The following is an 18,180-nucleotide window of genomic DNA, read 5'->3' on the forward strand; positions in this document are numbered from 1 at the left end:
AAAACATGAATTGTGCACCGTAAGTGTTTTTTGTTTGTTTGTTTTTTTGTTACATTCGCTAACTACCAAATCAGTCGTGATGAGAAACTGCTATATCGTAACATTAGTGTGGACGGATATTAATGTGTGCGACAGGCTATGCCTGATCAGTTTATTAGTTTCTGTTATTAGTAATCAATACTCCTAGATGACCAATACTAGCTTTGCTATTGCCTGATACATGATATTAATCTGTACAATATTGTGATCTGAGCAGTGTTTAATATCGTTAGCTATTGTGTATATATCTATAAGCCAACGCCGGTCTCTGCCCTGTTCTCCACTGGTTCTCCTCACACAATAACTCAATTTGTCTCCTCTGACCGTTTTTCTGTCTAATCCTGGCCTGTCCCTGGTCTCTTGACTGCATAGCAGGCTAATTATGGCTGTGGTCTGTTATACGAGTATGAATAAACATTTACAATTTCCTCAGAGTCCGAACTGTCATTGCGATCCATTGTTTTCCTATTGTTTATATTGACCGCACTCCCTACCGTTACGTCACTTCCGATTTGGCATTTTTCCAGATGTGGAAGTAACATTTTCTCAAAAATGACTCCAGAAGCCTAAGTAGCGCATTTATACGTATATTTTAAAGAAAATCTAGTTCCTACATTATTTTTCTATACATTGAATCACTGAAGCTCTAACCTGCAATATACCCTTTAATTTCTTTTCAGCTGAAGAAAGAAAGACATGAACATCTTGGATGACATGGGGGTGAGTAAATTATCAGGACATTTTAATTCAGAAGTGAACTAATCCTTTAATTCTGCTTTCAAAAGCTGATTAGCACACTGATTACAAAATAGAGAAAAAAAAATCTGTTCAGATCCACAGTCTCACACTACATTTTTCATTTATTAGTGAATCATAAACTACAGAGTCTTCTTTCATTGCCATGAATGAAACTTAAAACAATCCTAAATGACTGGACCACTACATTCCTTCTCTGGAGAACAACTAAACTATAAGCAAATGATAACGGGTCGGTGCAGCACATATTGTACAGCAATAAAGATTATGCTCATTTTCTCTGTTTGCACCTTACACAGGAAGGCATTTTTAACCACAGCGTGGCTAAAAAACAAAATAGCTACAATAAAAAGATGCTTGATAGCATAAACATTCATTACATATATACATTTGTACAATGTTTATCAAACAAAGAGACAATAAGACAAATATTTCAGTGCCCAAAAGCAAGCTATTGAAAGAAGCCAGATGCTACTGATCTGTCTGGGATTTGAGCTTCCTCTCCCAAAGTTTCTGATGGTCTGAGAATCCCTGCTTTCCTTTGTTGAAGGAATTGGGTCCAGCTGATGTGGGCGTTTCTCTGAAAATCAAAACGGCTTGTGAGGAGGTCGTGAACAGTGCTGTATAGTACTATAACTTACAATTAAAAGTTGAATTGAATTCAAATTAAATCCAACCTGCCAATATTCTTCATCCTCATCTTTGCCTCCGGTGGCATTTCTTCAGGCTCACTCTGAAACATAAAATAATAAAGGTTAGGAAACTGGTATTTAACATACAGTGCGTGCAAAATTATTAGGTAAGTAGATATTCTGACCATATTTTTTTCCAAACGCATTTGACCAATTCCAAACCACATCAATCTTAACTTATATTATATATATATATATATATATATATATATATATAGTATATAATAATTTATAAGTGATGTATAATTGTTAACGAGGGCTGACAGTGAAAAACGCCTTATATTTAGATGTGCATAATTATTAAACGGGTTTTCTTTTACAGGTAAGTGGGCCAAAAAAAAGAGATTTAACGCACACTGAAAAGTCAAAAATAATTTAATGCAAAATTAAGGCATGACCAAATTTAGTAGTAGTTTAACAGAATTAATAGTAGTAATTAAGATTGATGTGGTTTGGAATTGGTAAAATTTGCTCAGAAAAAAAAAAAAGATCAGAATATCAACTCGCCTAATAATAATGTACGCACTGTATAATATTAAATTAAACATTAATACTTTGTCAATTTGGTAAATATGTAATAAACAAGCTTAATGAGCACAGCACGTCATCAATTATTACAGGACTTCACACATACAGCATTAATATTAAAATAATAAATTAGAGAATGACACATACATCATCATCCTCGTTAAAAACAGATGCAAGTCCAGCTTTCTTGGCAGGTAAGGCAGGTGTGGGTTCCTTAGGTTTCTAAAATAGGAGAAATAAAACACTATTTTTAAATGTTCAAAATTCAAAAACTCAAGAAAGCATTTCTATATAGATGTATGCAGAACAATATATACATACACTTGCTCCAAGCTTGATGGAGATGGACGCAGGCTTCTTCGCAGTCATGCTAAACCCCGATTTAAACATTTTAGGGGGAGCTGACTTGCTTTTAGCCTCATCTTCTGGGTCGATCTCATGAGCAGGCCGCTTTCGCAGACTGTCCCCTGATGCCGTGCTGGAAGAGACAGTCTTAGTTTTCACACTGCTTCCCTTCTCTTCTGGTCCTGCTGGAGGCGAGACAACTTACCAAGGTGAGCGACTGTTGCCTTGGAGACCAAAGGTGAGCTACAGTTACCTGAAAGATGAGGGATGCCAGGAGGACCTGCTCAGAGAGACGCTGTTGAGCCTAAAACCTAATTGATTAGTCTGATTCATTTGATTAACACTAATTGGATTTAATTACTGGCTGCTATCAGCAAAGCATTGGAAGTTGTGAGTGTTGAGAAGTATGTCAGATATATGACAGAACCATCAGACAATAATACCATAGTACTTTGATATTTACCACAGGAATTATTACCATATCGCCTACGGTATTCAAATGTTACACTATGGTAAAATACCTAAACCATATAATCACCATATTATGTATGTCAAGACATTTCCAAGAATGCCACAATGACAGTAAGATGGTAAGTACATATACTTAAATTCATGTACCATAGTATTCACGTGGTACTCACATGTACTTCCACGAATGACTATTTTATGGTACAAATCCAAAACACCATGGTACTTTTTTGAGCTTGTGTTAGTGTATGGATCAAAGGCTCGCTGGACATATAATATTCAACATTGTTATGCATTTACTGTTGTTAGGGTATATCTAATATTAGTGTTAAATATTACGCATCTGAAAACACAGCATAGAAAAGAAAGCAGATCGTTACCAGCTAACTTAGCTAGCTTGCTAAATTTAGTTAACAAGAAAGTCCAAATCTATGGCTATGACTTTATTTTATACCTACATTCAAAAATATAGGTACTACAATTACTCTCGAAGACTTTCAAGTGTAAACTAATTCCAAAATAAAAACAGTTTTGACAGTTTCACCTCCTTCTTTAGAAGGGCCTTCGCTGCTGCACTTCACATTCGCCATCGTATGAATCTGCTTTAAGCACGTACGGCAACCGGATAGGACAAAATACCGCTGCAGTCGCAAAAAGAAAAGAACCCCTCTGTTGTCGCTCCTGCTCTTCCACTTGTAAACAACGCCATCTAGCGTACAGAGTGAGCAAACGACTCATGTTACCATGGTATCATATCCAAAATCATGATGCTCTATGAAATATATTTGTCTCTCTGACTCCTGTTTTTTTATTTTTAATCTTTTTGAAATGTTCTATTAAGTATGGATAACCACGGAACTGTAAACACCACTAAAACAAAGTAAAATAGACCTATAATGTTGTTCATTTATGTTAGCTCAGGTCCATTAAATAACATTAACAGATACAGCTTTTGATTTTAATAATGTATTAGTAAATGTTGAAATTAACATGAACTAAGATTAATACATGTTTTAGAAGTTTTTTCATTGTTAGTTCATATTAACTAAATGTAAAGTGTAAATATTTTTCTTAGATACAGCAAATGATAAAGTCACTTGAAATATTGTGTTTTCTCTGGGAGCCATGTATATATTTCAGATGAAAACAGGCATTAAAAAACATTATGTTTTGGCGTTAGGATGGGACCTTGTTGCATATGAATATCGAGACTCAAATTTTCTATATTAATGTCCAGCTTTATTCCTCGATGTGTTGCTATAATTTTCCTTACACAGTGTTGGGGAAAGTTACTTTTAAAAGTAATGTGTTTTTATATTGTGTTACTCCCTAAAAAACATAATGAATTGAGTTACTTAGTTAGGCTACTTATTCTGGAAAGTAATGTGTTGTGTTACTTTTTCTCACCTTGGCTGGGCTTGCTTGTTTGTTTTTTAATAAAAATCAAAGACAAAAGTTGTATTTTTGACAAATGTAAAGGCCCTTTCACACCAAAAGTAAAATGAATAAGCCTCAGGCTGAAGAAAATGCAAATTCACACCTGTACAGTAGAGGGCGCAGCTCAAACAAACCCTGCAGGTCTGAGTAATATTCTGAGTTTGCATTTCACTGTTTTTATTTATTTTGAGGAATGCCGAATCTGTTTTTGTGCAAGTGAGTAGAACTACAATAACCATCATGTTCACACAGCACACACAATGCCACGGCACATACTCCCGATTTCTCTCAACATAAGGACAGGAGAGCTGTCAGTCAATAAATGTGAAATCAAAGTAACTTGCGTTACTTATTTGAAAATGTAACTCAGACAACTATTTTGTTGTAAATTTTTAAAGTAATGTGTTACTTTACTAGTTACTTGAACATGGACGATGACATCACTGTTTTCTCCAGAGCTGCTGTACAGGTGCTGGTCATATAATTAGAATATCGTGAAAAAGTTCATTTTTTTATTGTAAATTATTTAAAAAAATGAAACTTTCATATATTCTAGATTCCCTACATGTAAAGTAAAACATTTCAAAAGTTTTTTTAAAAAAATTTGTTGATTAGAGCGTACAGCTCATGAAAGTCCAAAATCCAGTATCTCAAAATATTAGAATATTTACATTTGAGTTTCATTAAATGACCATCCCTACAGTATAAATTCCGGGTATCTTTTGTTCTTTGAAACCACACTAATGGGGAAGACTGCTGACTTGGCAATGGTCCAGGAGACAATCATTGACACCCTCCACAAAGAGAGTAAGTCACAGAAGGTCATTACTGAATGGGGTGGCTGTTTACAGAGTGTATATCAAAGCATATTAAATGCAAAGTTGACTGGAAGGAAGCAATTGGGTAGGCAAAGGTGCATAAGCAACAGGGATGACCGCAAGCTTGAGAATACTGTCAAGTAAAGCCAATTCAAACACTTGGGAGAGCTTCACAATGAGTAGAATGAAGCCGGAGTCAGCGCATCAAGAGTCACCACACTCAGACATCTTCAGGAAAAGGACTACCAAGCCACTTCTGAACCAGAGACAACGTCAGAAGCATCTTACCTGGGCTAAGGAGAAAAAGAACTGGACAGTGAACAGTGGTCGAAAGTCCTCTTTTCAGATAAAAGTAAATTTTGCATTTCATGTTGAAATCATGGTCCCAGAGTCTGAAGGAAGCCTGGAGAGGCACAGAATCCAAGCTGCTTGAAGTCTAGTGTGAAGTTTCTGAAGTCAATAATGATTTGGGGGGGCCGTGACGTCTGCTGGTGTTGGTCCATTGTGTTTTATCAAGTGCAGAGTCAATGCAGCCATCTTCCAGGAGATTTTGGAGCACTTTATGCTTCCATCTGCTGACAAGCTTTATGGAGATGCTGATTTCCTTTTCCAGCAGGACTTTAGCACCTGCCCACAGTGCAAAAACCACTTCCAAGTGGTTTGCTGAGCATGATATTACTGTGCTTTATTGGCCAGTCAATATGCCTGACCTGAATCTATGGGATATTTTCATGAGAAAGATGAGAAACAGTCGATCCAACAATATACAGATGATCTGAACGCTCAATAGTGCCTCAGCAGTGCCACAGGCTGATCACTTCCATGCCACACTTCAGTGATGCTGTAATTTGTGCTAGGAGCAAGTCATTTGCTGTAATATGTCCTGCCGATCAAGTATTGAGTGCACAAAAGAACATACTTTAAAGAACTTGAACTTTTCTGTTTTGCAAATCCATTTTTTGATTGATCTTAGGAAATATTCTAATATTTTGAAATACTGGATTTTGGACTTTCATGAGCTGTACGCTCTAATCATCAAAATTTAAAAAAAAAACTTTTGAAATGTTTTACTTTACATGTAGGGAATCTAGAATATATGAAAGTTTCATTTTTAAAAATAATTTATAATAAAAAAATGAACTTTTTGATGATATTCTAATTATATGACCAGCACCTGTATAGATAAATTAACTAAATTAATAACTAATGATTTTTACAATGGAAATCAATCAATACTGGACTTAGTTGAGCTGGAAAATGACACTATTTTCTTCTAGAGCTGCTATACAGCCAAAATTATGTTTCCTGCGATCACTGTAAAGCTGCTTTGAAACAATCTGCATTGTAAAAAGCGCTAGGCTATATAGCCTATGAACAAAGGTGACTTGACTTGAAAAAAGTAATCTGATTACGTAACTCACATTACTTGTCATGCGTTGGTCTTACACATTTTATAAACGCTGGGTTGTTTCAACCCATGTTTGGGTCAAATATGGGCAAACCCAACCATTGGGTTAAAAATGTAGCCTAATTTAAAAATTTAAACCAACAGTTGGGTTTGTCCATATTTGACCCAAACATGGGTTGAAACAACCCAGCATTTCTTAGAATGCACAGTTTCAGAAAGACTATATCCAGCATGGATGATTTTCACCTCCAACATAAACTAATAGGCTACTCATGCATCAGCATTTTTATGTTTATTTTTGAACGTGTGCCACTGATTTGCAATGATGCAAGCCAAATTCGAACTTGCATCACCCGTAGGCCACAGGGGTCTCTACCAGACGCGACGCGATGCCGCGAAAAAGAATCTTTTCCACGTTAATCACAGTTTTTGTACAAACTAGCCGCGAAGGCGAAACGCGATGATTGTATTTTAGAATCTTTTTTTTTTTTTTTTTTTTTGCGACATTGCGGCTGAAACAACAACACAAAGTATAATGATAATCTCATGTGCTGTTTATGTGCTTTATTTAATGATAAAAGCGTCTAATGTGAGTTTGAATATCATTTTGTGTGTCTTTTATAGCCATACACTGAAAGCAACAATGGACAATTCACCTCAGATCTTAAAAACAAATCAAAGGAAACGGAACGTTCAAACTGTCAACTCATTGTGAACAGACAAGTGTATATGACAAAGATTGTTTCAGTAACTCAGTGTGTATTTTTAATAATGTCAAAATGGTGTAATATTCATTAATTTGATTATGTAGCCTACTTATCCATTTCGTTGCGAGTGCCGGGAGCTTGCAGAGAGAGCCCGCCTACGCGCTCTTCTGATTGGCTGTGATTTTTGATTGACTTTATCAAGTCTCATGGTCGTGTCATGTCTGTTGTAGACAGACAAATTGTTTGTCGCTGGAATCTTATCACGTCTGGTTAGGACACGAGCTGCGTCCGAAATTGCGTACTGTTGAGTAGGTACTACATTCGAATTTAAATTTACTTCACGACCATTGAAAAAGTATATTCTATATAGTAGGAATGCGTGTAGTATGAATGAATTCGGACGTACTACATCCGCCATGTTGTTACTGTCACATGATCTACCAGGGTCAGTTACATCCCTTCAACTTCATTCACAAATCGTGTCCCATGGCCTCATGGGATAGTGTCCATTGTATGTGCACTTCAGAATCTCACCGGAAGTAGTCATCCGCGTACGTTTAATGTTTTTCGAATACTATGAATTCGGACATACTACTATCTTTGCATACTATTTTTCGTGTACTATGTAGTAGAGAAGTATTCGATTTTGGACGCAGCTACGGTGTTATCTAGAATTTTAACCGACATTTGTGTTTCACATTATGACCAAATCGGTTAGCATACAAAGGAAGAACTCTGTGTACTTTTGGAAAAAAGGTTTATTGTGAAATGACTGTGTGAAAATTGGGATGGGGGAATATTGGCAGCCTGACCACAGCAGTGTCATGTGCCTTTAACACACAGCTGGCGGTGCTGTTGTAACCCTGGATGGGTGGAGAAAGAGGAAACCAACCCTCACTTCATGAGTGGCCTTTTCCTTCTTCCCCGGTCTCCATCCCACTGTGGACGGCCGCCCCGGGCGGAACAAGAAGGCAAGGAGGGTCAACTGCATGACGATGTAACTTCCAAAAAGGTGGGCGAGAGGGGAGAAAACAAATAAAGGAAAAAAAAAAAAAAAATAACAGAATGGTTTAGAAGTGACATCCCATAGTCCTTTTTATTGATTGGTCTTCGAAACAGAGTGGATGTCCTGACACCATGGGGTCTGCAGATATAGTTCAGCCTTCTTCACCACTCCCTCAACGGACGGCCTCTTACACGGACATGATGTGCTTGACGAAAGCTGTAAGAGGAGAAGCAGACATGCTTAAGGAAAGATTCTCGCCATACAAGGCCTGAGGTGGCTTCTAAAAATAATGGTCGTAATGATACAGTGACAGGTGAGCTTGTTATATCATTCCAATTAGTGCCGAAAAGACTGTCAGTACAGTCACTGTTATGCAGGATCGCAAGGGTTAAATCAGAAGGGGTTTTCAAAATATGTACCCTCATAGTGGACACTGCCGTTCTCGTCCTCCTGTCCCTGCATGAGAGAGTCAATCTCGGGCTCGGTCATCTTCTCACCTGTCGGTGCCATGAAAGGTATTGGTTAAGACTAACCTTTTATATATATAAAAAAGTACCATGGGATTATCACTTAATCAAATCAATGTTATTTATAGCCATATCCATTTGTCAGTCAATTAATCAATTGAAAATTGGTAGTACCATGCTATTTTGGGAAGTACCTCGGACATTTAAATACCATGGCACATGAACTTTAGTATCATGATATATTTGCATTTAAAAGCTTGGGATCAGTAGGAATTTTATTAATGCCTTTGGTAACACTTTTTTTTTTTTTTTCTACAGTATCATTCTTACATATGTTACATACAGTTACTATAGTAATAATTATAAATTATGCATAATTACATAACCATAACCATACTTTTATTTATCAAGGCCACAATAAATTGATAAAAAAAAAAAAAGTGACAGCAAAGACATTTATAATGTTACAAAATTTCTATTTCAAATAAATGCTGTTCTTTTGATCTTTCTGTCCATCAAAGAATCCCGAAAAATGCATCACAATTTCCACAAAAAACTGTTTTTAACCCTGATAGTAAATGTTTCTTGATTTCTGAAGGACTGGAGTAATGGCTAAGAATAAATTACATCTTAAAATATATTAAAATAGAAAAATTATTTTGATTTATAACAATATTTCACAATTTTTACTGCATTTTTGATCAAATAAATGCAGCTTTGGTAAGCATAGAAAAGATTTAAAAGTCTTACTGACTCCAAACATTTGAAAACTAGTGTATGTGTCAAAATACCATGGTATTACCCCCTGAGGTAACTTTTTTCTATGCAGAATATATGAAAAGTCCCTTTAAGACAAGTCATTTCACTCGGCGGCCATCTTTGAAACGCCTCTCGGGCATTAAAGTGCAGCTCCTATCTCTTTGAATGGGGAAATATCAAATTCTCCAAAGCTGTTCTTCAAGCTTTCGATTAAATTTCATATTTGAAATCGCGAATGAAATCTGGCAACTGTCTCATAAATTTAGTTTCTAAACTCTCGAATCGACAAAAACGCAATTTGTCAGGCTGGTTCAAGCTAATGCGCATAATGCGCATCTCTATTGGACTCGCGCGTCTGACTGTTTCTATAGGAACCGGAGCTTCTAACGGCTGCTGCAGTGCCGCGATGACTTTACCAGTCGACGATTGGCTCTTATTTTGAAGGCAGGACTTATTCCGCCATATTGCGCATTGCACTTTCTCCCATTCATAATAATGCGAGTGCACCGTTTTTCTATATATAAAGTCTTTGGTAGGCTATATGATGTAATTTTCTTTTACATGCATGGTGTTAAGTACATAATCATTTGATTGTAACTCACCCAGTGTTGACAGCACAATACGCAGCTCAGCGCCCATCACTGTGCCGTTGCCCTCTTTGTCGAAGACGCGCAGACCCTCAACGTAGTCATCATAGGTACCCTTCTGGACGGCGTCAACAGTCTTCAACATTGGCAGGAAAGCCTCAAAGTCAATTCTTTTGTTGGCCATATCTGTGTGCGCACATGCATCACAAATCAGTGAGGGCTTGTAAAACATTTAAAATAGTGTCCATTGGTTTTTGAGCTAGTATTATAAAGTGAATATCTTACCGTCAGCAGATGGGTCACCCAGGATTTTCTTCACATCCTTGTTGGTGGGGTTCTGACCCAGGGCGCGCATGATGTCGGCAATCTGGTTGTAGGCAACCTTGTTGTCACCAACTCTGTCGAAGAGACCGAAAGCCTCTTTGAAGTCTGTAACAGAAGCACACAAGGGACTTTTAAAGTTATCTGGAAGTACAGACATTTTTAAGTCATCTATCTATCATTTTAGGGACAATATTGCTTTAAAAGCAGGCAAGGTCAAGGAAACTTCACGTCCTGACATTGCCTCCTTTCCCACAACCCTCCTTTACCAACTGTACATGCAGCAGAGGAGGAAGGAAGCAAAATTAAAAAGAGCTTAGCAACTGCATTTCCATGGGCCGTGAGGGAGACTAAGTTGAAAGTGATCTGCTGACAGAAAAATAGCATCCTACGACTTCTGTTGCTCTAGCAGCTGTGCCTCGCCGTTGGATGGAGGTGGCACTTAATGCGTGACGTGACAGGCGATACCCTCGGAGAAAGTAGCCCTTGCCATAAATGGATATGGCTCTTCGACCGTCCCGAGTCTAATGCAAGAATGCTGACAGCAACGTAACCTACACCCACAACCAACCGCATACTTTCTGCACCTAAATGAGTAACACCAGGCTGTGAACTGCTTGAGATGGTTTGGTACCTATGAATTCTTTCTGTAGGGAATTGAATGTATGCTTTTGATCAGACTACTTTGCAACAGGGTATGGCAAATAATTCCCACTCAACACACTGATTACTCAATTTATCAGTCAACCTGCTTTTTGCTTAAATTAAGCAGGTTTTGATGCCATAGGTTCGCCGAGGGCCAAACAACATATTTAGCATCACTGAATCAACCTAAATAAATTAATTTATACCAGCAAAACTATTTTTTTATGGGTTAAATCAGGTAAAAAAAAAATTTCTTTTTAAGGTAACTTTCTAGTTGGGAGATCAGAATACAGATTCCTTCAATATTTTGATTTAACATTAATCGATTAATTTATACAAAAAAAAAAAAAAAAAAAAATGCTGGGTTGAAAACGACCCAAGATGGGTTGAAAATGGACAAACCCAGCGGTTAGGTTAGGTGTTTGCCCAGTGTGCTGGGCAGTTTTATTTATCTTAACTATTGTTTAAAAATTGCTTTATTGCTGGCTTAAAATGAACCCAAAACAGGTTGGAACTTAAAAATCAGACACATAATTACTAGAGGCAACAATAATAATCAAAAGGGAAACATTTATTAATAAGCAATTTAATAAATGTTTATTGTTTATTCATTAAACATTAATAAATGTCAATTTCCAACATACTTTGGGTTCATTTTAAGTAAGCAACACAGTAATTTTTAAACAATAGTTGAGTTAAATAAAACTGCCCAGCACATAGGGCAAACATTTAACCCAACCGCTGGGTTTGTCCATTTTCAACCCAACTTGGGTTGTTTTTAACCCAGCATTTTTTAGAGTGTACCTTACATTCTGTAGAAACTGTAAAGGATTGCCATGCAGTTTGCTTTTCAAAACGCAATATAAATTAATTTGAATAAATTATTATTATTGAATGTGTTATTCAAAATGTCTTTATATATTTAAGAGATTCCCAAAGTGATTATTTGCTCTAATCTGGAAGAATTATCATTCATCCTGAATTCATAACATTATACATTTCTAACGTTCCCATTACATTTATAACAAAGAGAAGAGAGAGGGGTATTTTGTTGGTCAACTATAGTCATAAAGCCAGTTTCCCCTTCATAATAAACTCCAGTGTGTGAAGACTCACCCTCAATCTGGTCAGCAGAGAATTCTCCAGCCTGCCAGAAAGACAACAATGCATCAGTCCCTTTGGCAAACCTGCCGACATCTCAAAATACACACTAAAGTCTGAAATAAGGAATTATTTTAAAAAACATTTGGAAACATAAGCCCTCTTTGGACATCAGAAAAATAACTGCTTCAAAAGTGCACACATATATCCAGCATAGGGAATAAATCAGCTGCATGATTTTCTCTCTAACAGATTGGGGTTCTTTATATGATACCGTAGCGTCTTGCCCAACAAAAGTCAATTTGAAAATCGAAGAAAAAGGTGTCCTACTTCATTTCAGCGGGCTTATTGCCAGTTTTTGAGCCAGACGAACATGAAAAAGGTACGATAAGATAGCAAGCGTAATCCAAGTACACACCATGATGTAGTTTTGGGGATGCAGGAGCGGAGGGGCAGAAGTCAAGAAGCCGGAGTCCCAGGAGAGTGGTCCTGAGCCATGGACCAGCGCCTTCTTATTTATGCTATGCTAATGATGTCACGGGGCGGAGCTTGTGACGCCGTGGAACTTCTTTAACTTTCTTAGGTCAAGCTGGAAGGAAGGCTGCTGCTTTCTCCAGTGAGTGCTGGTATTTTTAGATTATGTTCCAGGCTGCTTGTAAGACCCCTTGGCTTTGGTCAGCATTTTAAATTTTTTATGCATTATGCCTTTATTTACATGGTTTCTGTATATTTTTTTTATCCCTAGCCAGGGATGATCCCGATGTCACCTGTTATGGGCTCCGTGCACACACTGAAGGAAACTCAGGAAGGCTTTTGATTACAGTGTTGATATTTATAACTTGGATATGGTGGTCTCGGCCACTTATGGTTATATGGCAAGCCAGGAAAAACACTCCTCAAAGACTGTTACCGCCGCATGAATGAACTTGCACTTTGGCCACATTTCTCTTTTAAAATCTAAGAATGCATTCATGTTGAAAACAGTAATTGAATTTTTTCTTGTAGTAGAAAATAAATGAATTATTTAATGTGATTATGTAGTAGTTCTTTGATAAGATTATGTGACATAATGTGTAGTTTGAGAGCTACCAGCTACAATACTTGAAAGTGAAACCAACATTTAAGCACCCTACACACTGCTATATTCCTTAAAAATAGTATGTGAACAGTGGATAAAACCTGGACCCTTTGTAGTTGTCAAACATTAGTGATCATGAATTAAGGCTGCGTGAACTTGAGAAACTGACTTCATCCACTAAACTACCTCGACACCAGTTGATTAAAAGTCATTGCAAAAATTAGTTCTGAGTTAAAGACTTGTGCATCATTTGTCTGCAGATGCCACTTGCTTTAATATTATGTCACCTATGCGGTGAAAATGTGGCTTGTGTCCACAGACTACAAGTTAAATGCCACATATGCATGTCAAATCTGTTGTTTACTATTAAAATGTCATTGTGAAACAGCTAAAACAAATGGTCATACATATAGCAGACCAAGAATTATGTTGCTCTTTCTTATTTAACTATTTGTGATAGTTGTTCTTCTCTTTGGAGCAGTGTTAGGTGTAACTAATTACTGTAATTTAACTACTTTTCCCTTGAAAAATAAAATAAGGGATTAATCTTAATTTCTCTGTCATTTTCTGATGTAGTTGAATTTAATACTGTGTAGAACAATTCTATGTAAAACAATAATGGATTTAACATCAAAATTTAACGTCTAATGTTAAAATGTATGTTTTTTTTTAATGTAACCTTCTCTCTTTAAATATTTGGTCAGATCAAGAATAATTTATGCAATTTTTTATTATTTATTTAAAAGAATTAAAAGTGCTGTTTCATGCCTATCCTTGTATTGTTTAACTGGTTGAGCTTGATATGGGATTTGAAAAGAAATGAATAAGTAATGCATTACTTTTCAAAGAGGGTAATTTGTACAGTAATCTAATTACATTGTTGAAGATCTAATTAGTAGCTAGTAATTATTTACTTTTTTTTAGAGTAACTTACCCAACACTGCTTGACAGCAGCTTGGCCATTGTCCACTAGTTTAATCAAAAGAGTATTATTTTTTGTTTTGTTTTGTTTGCAAACCAAAAATCATATACAAATTCTAATTTAATAATTCTTAAATAATCAAGCAAATCAGATAAACTCCTGCACTTCCTGTTATTTTATTTATTTATTTAATTTCAAATTGATGAGGCTCTGTCTTTGTTTTTCCAAAGGTAAATTATCAGTATGTGTCTCCAGGCCCCAATTTGGAAATACTACACTGAAAATAAAAGTTTAACCCCTGGTTTTAGACGAGGCTTACGCTAGTCCTAGACTAAAATGCATGTTTGAGTTGTTTAAACTGAAAGCAACTTGCACTGACTATGTCAGTGCCATTGTTTTGTCTCAAGATGCTCATCAGTAATGTTTTTTCTATAGTGTATATTTATAAAAGCTACTTAAATGTCCTGATTGAAATAAAACCTAATCATGGCTTAAAGAGTTAGTTCACCCAAAAATGAAAATTCTGTCATTAATTACTCACCCTCATGTCGTTTCAAACCCGTAAGACCTTCGCTCATCTTTGGAACACAAATTAAGATATTTTTGATGAAATCCAATGGTTCAGTGACGCCTGCATCACCAGAAAGATAATTAACGCTTTCAAATGCCCAGAAAGTTACTAAAGACATATTTAAAAGTTCATGTGACTACAGTGGTTCAACCTTAATATTATAAAGTGACAAAAATACTTTTTGTGTGCCAAAAAAACAAAATAACGACTTTATTCATCAATATCTAGTGATTTCAAAACACTGCTTCATGAAGCTTCGAAGCTTTACAAATCTTTTGTTTCGAATCAGCGGTTCAGAGCGCGCATCAAACTGCCAAAGTCACGCCAACCATTGAAACGTTTCGAAACACTTATGATGTAACGAAGCCTTGTTTACTGAAATCACATGACTTTCACGCTCCGAACCACTGACTGGAAGCAAAAGATTCAGAAAGCTTCGAAGCTTCATGAAGCAGTGTTTTGAAATCGCCCATCACTAGATATTGTTGAATAAAGTCATTATTTTGTTTTTAACCCTTTAAAGCAGGGGTATCCAACCCTGCTTCTGGAGAGCTACCGTCCTGCAGACTTCAGTTCCAACCCTGCTCCAACACACCTGTCTGTAATTATCAAGCAATCCTGAACACCTTGATTAGCTGGTTTCGGTTGGAGCTGAAATCTGCAGGATGGTAGCTCTCCAGGAGCAGGGTTGGACACCTCTGCTTTAAAAGGTTAGTCCACCCAAAAATTAAAATCCTCTCATTAATTACTCACCCTCATGTTGTTCCAAACCCGTAAGACTTTCGTTCATCTTCAGAACACAATATTTTTTATGAAATCTAAGATTTCTGTCCCTCCGTTTACAGCTATGCAAATACCACTTTGACGCTTCAAAAAGTTCATAAAGAGATTGTAAAACTAATCCATACTGAATAGACTCGATCGTTTTATATGATTAACAGATTGAATTTAGGCTTTCATTCACATATAAAATTCATCAACGCACACATTAGTTATGGTAAACCCGACTCGTGAGAGAACCAACGAGGTTCATTCTCATGTGTTACGCGTCACGTCAGAAAGCTCTCCGATTTCATCAAAAAGATCTTCGTGTACCAAAGATGAATGAAGGTCTTACGGGTTTGGAACGACATGAGGGTAATTAATGACAGAATTTTCATTTTTTTTGGTTGAACTATCCCTTTAATCTAAGCCTTGTCTGTGAAACCGGGCCTAAGAGGAATACATAAATTGACTCTAATCCTGGGGTCTTCAACAGGGGGTCTGCGGTGGCACAGCAGGGCGTCGCTAAATATTCTTTGATCTCAGTTGTTTCATGTGGTCCTTCAGTCAATTAGATGTGTTACAACAAACTACCAGTGCAGCCACTGCAGAGACATTCCATTCCCGCCTTGAGACATGGACTCTTCTCTCTGAATGCTGCAGAAGTCATGGATCTGCAGACCGCGCCCCTGCGCAGATGAGCACTATATTTAGCCATTCTTTCAGGGGGTGTTGAGTTTCTCTGAGAGGGATGGTAGCACCTCAAGGGTGGTTGATACACGTCTTGGCCCCTTACACCCCCATGTCCAACTAAACCCCAGATCGTAAAGCGGCTGCTCAGGTTACGCTGCCCTGTTCTGACATGGGTTCAGTTCCTCAGATGTCTCGGATTGCCGGTGCAATTGCACTCCACATAGAGCGAGACTGACCTCAGATCAGCTGGGAGGAACACTGAGGAGTCCAACGTTTAAAAAAAGCTGTCCTATGGGCCAAGCATTGTCCATCAGCCCTTGAGAAAGTATGAGCCTTATTTGGATTTGCAGGAGGGTTTCAAGTGAGAGTAAATGACACCTCGACTCACTGATCTTTAAATGTGATGTATATAGTGGACTCCAAAAGACTGAAAGCGCTGGTGAAAATGCTTCTGTTTTACATTTTGATTACAAATGATATTTTCAGCAGTTTTAGCGAAAACTGGTTTTAAAAATGTACATTAAAATTAAATTTTCACCTTTTGATGATTATGTTCTAAAGCATGAAAATGGATATGAGGGTCCAACAAGCAAGACAATATGGTTTAAAACAAAACTTTAAGATGTTTTTTAGGATTTAGACTTTCAACACTTGCAGAAAAAAGGTAAAGCAACCCTTTGATCAATTCAAACAAACAAACGAGGCAAGTCTGCATCACCCTGCTGGGATGTTGATGGGATGTGCCATTTGTAATTACACCATTTATATATTACACCATTTGCAAATAATTTATTTCCTCCTAGACTCTCTTCCTTTGTGAAGCTGTTGTGACTTAAAATGAATAAAAGTGGACTTAACCTGCATTCATCAAAAATAGGCTTCAATAAAAACAGGAATATTCTTAATACTTTATATTATAAAATGCAATTTATTCCTGTGAAGCAAAGCTGAATTTTTCATTACTCCAGTCTTCAGTGTCACATGATCCTTCAGAAATCATTCTAATATGCTGATTTGCTGCTCAAGAAACATTTATGATTATTACCAGTGTTGAAAACAGTTGTGCTGCTTATTTTTGTGGAGGATTCGTTGATTTATAGAAAGTTCAACAATTTGCAAACCCACACAAAAAGTTATGTTGATAAATAAGACACAAAGACCTCTAGATTGAGAACTGAATTGTGTTTCTACATTTTGGTCAGTGGATTTAAATTCCTTTCATTGACTGGTTTAAAATAGAATAAGGCACCCCTCGCATGCATTAAAAAAAGTACAGCTATTGGGAAAAAACAAATCACTGACTTCTAAAGACCTGTACTAAATCATATTAAATAGCAGAGTTGTATAGCTCCATCTAGTGGAGACAAATGATTGTGGCAGTCACTTCTAGAAGCCTTGACATTGTTAAAGGTGCAGTAAGTGATTTCTGAACACTTGATATTTGAAACACGCTCCGCCCCCAAAATGCACAAACACGCAATTCAAGAGTGGATGTCTCTTTATCATAGCAAAATAATGCTTCAATGACACTCAAAACTGTCCTGTTACTCTAGCTAACATCACAACAACAGCATATCTTGGTTCTGTGAAACAGCAAAACCAATGTTACTCGTGTATGGAGCAGAAACACAACCTCGCTGTTTTCCGGCCTTCCCGCTTTGGTTTCTCTTGCGCTGGAAAGCTTTTCTAATATTAACCTGGGTCCTAAAGCTCTTGCCTGATCATAACCTTTCTTTTTGCAGTGATATTCCTCATTTTTTTAATGTCTCTCTGCCATCTCTCTTTCTACAGTCTTTCTTCAAATCTCTCTCGTTCACTCTCTCATGAGTGGACACGCCCCCTGCTGTTGACTGGCTCACTCTCTCTCCTCCCCCATCATGAGTGGACACACCCCCTGCTGCTGACGGGCTCATTTTCCCTCCTCCCCCATCATTAGTGGACACGCCCCCTACAGCTGATTGGCTACAAGTGTGTTATGGCACTTGGTCCGATCCACTTTCAACATTTACTCAGAAATCACATACTGCACCTTTATTGTGATGTGAGAATGTATGACAGAGATAAAAGCCA

At 37.1% G+C, this 18,180-nt stretch overlaps 2 protein-coding genes across 5 annotated transcripts; both read right to left on the reverse strand.

The window, feature by feature from the left end:
* Nucleotides 1-874: 874 nt before the first annotated feature.
* On the reverse strand, nucleotides 875-3,534 carry pcnp (PEST proteolytic signal containing nuclear protein). 4 transcript variants are annotated; one of them, XM_051891035.1, is made up of 6 exons: nucleotides 3,373-3,454; nucleotides 2,614-2,640; nucleotides 2,337-2,545; nucleotides 2,163-2,237; nucleotides 1,473-1,528; nucleotides 875-1,375 (listed from the first exon to the last, which is right to left on the reverse strand). In XM_051891035.1, exons 1-6 carry the CDS (start codon nucleotides 3,416-3,418, stop codon nucleotides 1,267-1,269), a joined length of 522 nt encoding a protein of 173 aa, XP_051746995.1. In that variant the 5' UTR covers nucleotides 3,419-3,454; the 3' UTR covers nucleotides 875-1,266. The 4 variants fall into 4 exon arrangements, with proteins under 4 accessions (XP_051746995.1, XP_051747004.1, XP_051747020.1 ...); XM_051891044.1 differs by having other exon boundaries at nucleotides 2,337-2,542; nucleotides 3,373-3,433; XM_051891060.1 differs by lacking the exon at nucleotides 2,614-2,640 and having other exon boundaries at nucleotides 2,337-2,542; nucleotides 3,373-3,534.
* Nucleotides 3,535-7,938: 4,404 nt separating this feature from the next.
* On the reverse strand, nucleotides 7,939-12,627 carry mylz3 (myosin, light polypeptide 3, skeletal muscle). The gene is made up of 6 exons (XM_051891072.1): nucleotides 12,503-12,627; nucleotides 12,100-12,130; nucleotides 10,303-10,446; nucleotides 10,033-10,203; nucleotides 8,624-8,701; nucleotides 7,939-8,420 (listed from the first exon to the last, which is right to left on the reverse strand). Exons 1-6 carry the CDS (start codon nucleotides 12,503-12,505, stop codon nucleotides 8,392-8,394), a joined length of 456 nt encoding a protein of 151 aa, XP_051747032.1. The 5' UTR covers nucleotides 12,506-12,627; the 3' UTR covers nucleotides 7,939-8,391.
* Between the last annotated feature and the right edge of the window lie 5,553 nt (nucleotides 12,628-18,180).

The sequence above is a fragment of the Ctenopharyngodon idella genome, chromosome 1 (assembly GCF_019924925.1).
Source record: "Ctenopharyngodon idella isolate HZGC_01 chromosome 1, HZGC01, whole genome shotgun sequence".
In the NCBI taxonomy this organism is placed as follows: Eukaryota; Metazoa; Chordata; class Actinopteri; order Cypriniformes; family Xenocyprididae; genus Ctenopharyngodon; species Ctenopharyngodon idella.

Coding starts and splice junctions, on each gene's coding strand:
- pcnp (XM_051891035.1), bottom strand. CDS start 3,418: ATGGCGAATGTGAAGTGCAGCAGCGAAGGCCCTTCTAAAGAAGGAG. Junction 2,641..3,372: donor AGGCCCTTCTAAAGAAGGAG/GTGAAACTGTCA, acceptor CTCTCTGAGCAG/GTCCTCCTGGCATCCCTCAT. Junction 1,376..1,472: donor AGGATGAAGAATATTGGCAG/GTTGGATTTAAT, acceptor TTTGATTTTCAG/AGAAACGCCCACATCAGCTG.
- mylz3 (XM_051891072.1), bottom strand. Junction 10,447..12,099: donor CTCTGCTGACCAGATTGAGG/GTGAGTCTTCAC, acceptor CTTCTGTTACAG/ACTTCAAAGAGGCTTTCGGT. Junction 10,204..10,302: donor GGGTGACCCATCTGCTGACG/GTAAGATATTCA, acceptor GTGCGCACACAG/ATATGGCCAACAAAAGAATT.